This window comes from Myotis lucifugus, unplaced genomic scaffold (genome assembly GCF_000147115.1).
Source record: "Myotis lucifugus unplaced genomic scaffold, Myoluc2.0 scaffold_16, whole genome shotgun sequence".
In the NCBI taxonomy this organism is placed as follows: Eukaryota; Metazoa; Chordata; class Mammalia; order Chiroptera; family Vespertilionidae; genus Myotis; species Myotis lucifugus.
The window spans coordinates 3,704,201-3,709,491 of NW_005871064.1; the positions used below are offsets into that span (position 1 = coordinate 3,704,201).

At 47.4% G+C, this 5,291-nt stretch overlaps 1 protein-coding gene across 2 annotated transcripts in view; it reads left to right on the plus strand.

The window, feature by feature from the left end:
- LOXHD1 (lipoxygenase homology domains 1) overlaps window positions 1-5,291 on the plus strand; it is a 101,552-nt gene that overhangs the window by 25,371 nt on the left and 70,890 nt on the right. For both annotated transcript variants that reach the window (XM_023750808.1, XM_023750809.1), the window contains exon 6: window positions 449-597. In XM_023750808.1, the coding sequence (XP_023606576.1) occupies window positions 449-597 (149 nt within the window). The remainder of the gene's footprint in view (window positions 1-448; window positions 598-5,291) is intronic.

The following is a 5,291-nucleotide window of genomic DNA, read 5'->3' on the forward strand; positions in this document are numbered from 1 at the left end:
TTAACTTTATTTTATTTAAAAAAAATATTTTTATTGATTTCAGGGAGGAAGGAAGAGGGAGAGAGATAGAAACATCAGTGGTGAGAGAGAATCATTGATTGGCTGCCTCCTGCAAGGCCCTTACTGGGGATCAAGCCTGTAACCCGGGCATGTGCCCTGCCTGGGAATAGAGTCAAACCAAACCATGACCTCTTGGTTCAGAGATGGACCTTAACCACTGAGCAACACCCACCAGGCTTAACTTTATTTTTATAGCACTTTTAGGTTCATAGCAAAATTGAGTGGAAGTACAGAAAATGCCCACATACCACCTGTCACCCGCTACAAAACCTCCTCCCCTAGTTGACCTTGGAGACCATCCTTCAGTGGGTAGACCATTAGGTATTGGAGTTGGTTCCCTCTCCTCCTCTGGTCTTCACTGTAATTTTCTTGCATGTCGTGCGCGCAGGGGAACGGAGGCTGGAGAGTGAAAAGAACAACTTTGAAAAGGGAGCTGAAGACAAGTTCACACTGGATGCCCCTGATCTGGGGCAGCTGATGAAGATCACTGTTGGCCACAACAACAAGGGGGCGTCTGCAGGTTGGTTCCTGTCCAAGGTGGGTTCAGCGCCTGTCTCTGGTCCTTGTGCCCTGGGAGGAGGATTCTGGCTCTTCAGGGAGTTACATTTCAGCCCTAACTTTCCTCTCACGATCTATCTGCCTCTACTCTTCTGCCTGAGCCCGCAGGCCAACCATGCTGCCCTCCTCATACCTCCAAGACTTTGCCCATGTTATCACTTTCCTAGAGAGCCCGGTTCACCCTTCAGGGCTCTGCCAGGAAGCTTCCCCTAACTCTGGCCCACCAGAATCTCTCCCTCCCATGAATGTTTATAACCCTGCCTACTCCGAGCGTTCATTTGACCCTAATCTTGTGACTTATTTTGGGCTCATTTTGCTTTATACCTCAAATATCTGACTCTCAGGTCCTTCGTAATTTCACTCACCCAGGACAAAGTTACAAATCAAGAAGATGACAACAAGGCTTCTGAGAAGCTAAAACATATCTGGTCCAAAGTTTGTAAGGAAAGCTCATGCCTTGCTCTACCTTCATTTTGATGGCAAGACCCCCTTGGACTCTCATCCCAGCCTAATGCTTACTTATAACCCTTTCTAACAAAATTGCTACATGCATTTAAACCTATAGCAAAAAATTAGAGGCAGAAAGAGGCACTATAATAGAGAGGACTGTTGAGAATTGTAATGGGAGTCATAGAAGATAGAAACAGCCAAAAGAATATTAGCAATTGATGGAAGTTGGAGGTTATTTAGAAAATGGGCTACCAGCCCTTTGCATATAGTTCTCTTAGTCACAAGGCATCAATATATTTCAGCTCATCACAGATTATAGGAAAAGGTTCATGTATAATATAGTCTTGAAAAAGGTCTTATTTCTTGAAACAGAAAATGCTCAGATTTATAACAACTTGACTATAGAAAATGAAGCTGTCTGATAGTGAAATTTTGTTGTTACTTCATTTGTCTTCTTTTATCAGTTAGGAAGGTATTTGGCTGCAAGTATTAGATAATTGAAGTGCAGAGTTAAACAATTAGGGGCTTCTTTTTCTCATCTCACAGGAAACCAGATGTGGCCAGCTCAGGGCCGGTGCAGCTGCATCACCATTCTCAGCACTGTGGCTCTCATCCTCCAAGGTGGTGCCTCATGATCACATGATGGCTGCAGAACCTCTAGCCATCTTATCTGTGTTCCAGGCAGGAAGAGAAGGGGAGACGAAAGGGGAAAAAGACTTTTTTTTTTCTGGCAAGCCTTTCCTTATTGTGAGAGAAGTAACACTCGCCTTGGAACTTCTGCCTGCATTTTATTGGCCAGAAATATGAAATGGCTGCATGGAAACTGGGACATCAAGGGCCTAGCTTTCCAGTCTTCATAGTAGAAATAGGCTATGAAGAAGGTTATTGGCATGGGTGGTGAGTGAACATCCTAGAGCAGTGATGGTGAACCTATGTCACGCGTGTCAGAGGTGACACGCAAACTCATTTTTTTGGTTGATTTTTCTTTGTTAAATGGCATTTAAATATATACAATAAATATCAAAAATATAAATCTTTGTTTTACTATGGTTGCAAATATCAAAAAATTTCTATATGTGACGTGGCACCAGAGTTAAGTTAGGGTTTTTCAAAATGCTGACACGCCGAGCTCAAAAGGTTCGCCATCACTGCCCTAGAGTGTCTGCTACACTTCTCTCCATAACTAGCCCTTGGTACGGGGCAGGGTGCTGAATTAGTGAAGCAAAGAATGGCCAAGTTTCCTTTGGAAAAGAGAGGGCTTTTCTGGCCCTTAGAGCAGCCATCCTGGTGCTGTACAGGGTGCCAGGAGGCCAAATGCTGGTTGGATGAGAGAAGAAATGGGGCAGGAGTCTAGACCCCAAACAGCCAATGCACAGACGGAGGTGTGTCTTCAGGGAGGTTTTTGTCCCGCTGGGCAGAGGCAGGAGAGGAGGCAGGTGTGTTTTGTGACCTCAGTCAGGATGGGGCTCAGAGCAGTACCTGGAAGCCCAGTTCCTTCACCCTCCGGAGGGTTAGTGAAAGGAGCAGCAAAGTGCACCTGAAGTCCAGGTGTGACCTTGACACCGTTGTTGCAGCTGCACTTCATGAGGTTGGGTTCCTTCATGGTCGCATGGGCCACTCACCGGTGAGCTCACGAAGCTTCATGAAGGAGGCAGGTTCACACCGCAGAGCAGGGCCGCTCATTATCTTCATGCTCAAGGCAAGGGCAGCTTGGCAAAGTGTGAGGACAGTTTTGTCCTCTGAAATGTCATAAATCTTGTTCCATTGCCTTCTGACATCTGACATTGAGGCCAAGCAGACTTTTGTTTCTTTTTGGAAAAGCTGTTGTGTGGGGTTCTCCACCTCCTACCCCCAAGCCAGGAGGCTTGCAGAATTGTCTCTTCATATTTATCATTCTAAAGTCTTGCCAGAAAACATCTAGGAGCAGGGCCTATGTTGGTTCATTATCTTCCCCCCACAAAGAGTTCTGCTCTTCTTCTCATTCTTTGGAATGATGCTTTCTTCCTCCCTCTCTTTTTCCTTTCTTTCCCCCTTATTATTGTTTGCTGTTCAGATACTGTTTTATTTTTAATTTATCTTTATTGTTGAAAGTATTACAGGTGTCCTCCCTTATTCCCCCCATTGACCCCCTTCATTCCCCCCCCCCACTCCCTGCCCCAGGCCTTCACCGCACTATTGTCTGTGTCCATGGGTTATGCATATTTGCATGTAAGTTCTTAAACCCAAAGGCCAAGCAGGCTACTGTCAGTGTGAGATTGGTTGTTCAATTTGGGGCTATATTATCTACACGGGTGAGTTCAGGGCCTGGTAGGCAGGGCCCCACCCATCCCCCCAAAGCCAAAGGTGGTTGCTTCTCTCAAAGGTTCACTGGTTTTTCTGAAAATATCCTAACAGCCTGTATTCCTTTATCTTAAGCAACCAAAATGCTCCCTGGGGATAAGATATGCAAACAATTCAAGCATTTTGTAGGTCAGCGTGCCTGGATTTACTAGACATTTTCCTGAGGAATAAAGTGTAATGAGAAAGGAGGAATGAGGGTTGGAGGTCCCAGGCAAGGTGGGTGCAAGCTGAAAACCCGGGGCTGGGGGAGACTCGGGGCCACCTCTGGCCACTTTCCCATGTGCCAGGGATAGCGGCCTTATGCTCCTGCCTCGCCCATCTGGTCTCCAGGCTGCCCCTCCCCTCGTTCACTCTGATTGATCTGCTTGCCCTCAGCTCCCCAGAGACACCAATTAAGGAGGCTATTAGATTGACTGCATCATCAGGTTTGACACGCGTACAGACAGCACTCCCATTCCAGAGGTTGCCGGCTGAACTTCACATGACAACCACTCCTGTGGCCTTTGTGTTTAAGGCTTTGGTGGGATAAATCCAAAAGCCAGTATCATTATTCCCTTCATAGGTCATCTCCCTCTTTTTCTGTCTAGTTAATTGCGCGTGTGTGTTGCTCAGCCTGAGCTGATGGGCTGATGGGCCTTGGTGTGACCGACACATCCCTTCCCCCGCTCTTGCCCCTTCCTGGGCTGACATCCTCCCTTTCCCAGGCTTTGCGCGTGGCTTTGGTCCCCACATCTGGTTAGCCCCACAACTGTGATCGACTCTAATGGTCAGTTCAGTTCAACAACCACTTCCAAAGATCAGCAGTCACAAGATGGAACATTATTTGGCCAGTGGGCCTGTCCTTGGTCCATCTGCTTCAGTAAAGAGATTTGCTCAGGGCCCCACAGCTGTTCAGTGGCAGGACTGGTACTACCCCAGGTTCTCTGGACTCCCAGTCTGTTCGGCCCATTGCGCCATGTGTTAGAAACTCCAGAATTGAGCAGATGGCCTGCTGCATGCTGTGGGGAATATCAGTTCAACCAGCACCAATGTCTCTGAGAGGAAGAGCGACAGAAGCTCTGGGAGTGGATTGCAGGGGCCTTGAGAAGCCCAATGTGCCCTCATGTCACCAATTAATACTCGACATTCAACAAACATTAACTGAGTGACTGTTGCATCGTAGGCCCCATGCTACCAACTGTGGCTGTTATAATAAACATGGTCCTGCTTCTAAAAGAGATAGGACAAGTCCTTAAATCATTGCTTACTCACTGTAAGGCAGGTTGCTTACGGTACCTTATATTCCAAAATTTGATGCAAAGTCCAGCTTTCAGTGAACAAGCATTCTGTCCTAGGGGGCCCATGAGTGCTGATCAGACCGTTTCCCAGTTTGAAGATCAGGATACAGAATCTCCCGGCTTTAAGGCAAAGCAGGATGAGATAAGAGTCTTGAGTACAAACAGGTGTTGTGGGGTGCGCCGTGTCTGACCGGGGATCTGAGAGCCGTCGGGGAGGGCCTGCTGGAGCTGGGCCGTGAAGATCAGTAGCAGGGACAGGGATGTTGAAGAGATCTGGGCACAGGGCTCAGAGAACTGAAAAGTGGTCTTAGGGAGGTGGGCGAGGGCAGGTCTTTATTGAGTGAGGTGGCCTGAGGTGGTAATGAGGGAGCGTGTGTGTGGGTAGTTTAGAGGAGAGGAAGACAGTGTAGAGAGGAAGGAGCGAGAGTGTTAGGGATGTCACCAAAAGCTGTCACTTACAGTTACTGGTATTTATGGTAAGTTACATATATGTGACAATATTTCAGTGTGATGGGTCAACTGCAGAGCATGTGGGGAAGGGCAGCCTTGTGACAGGGAGGAGGAGATCCCACCTTTCTTTGCTGGCCTCAGTTTCCCCCATAGAAC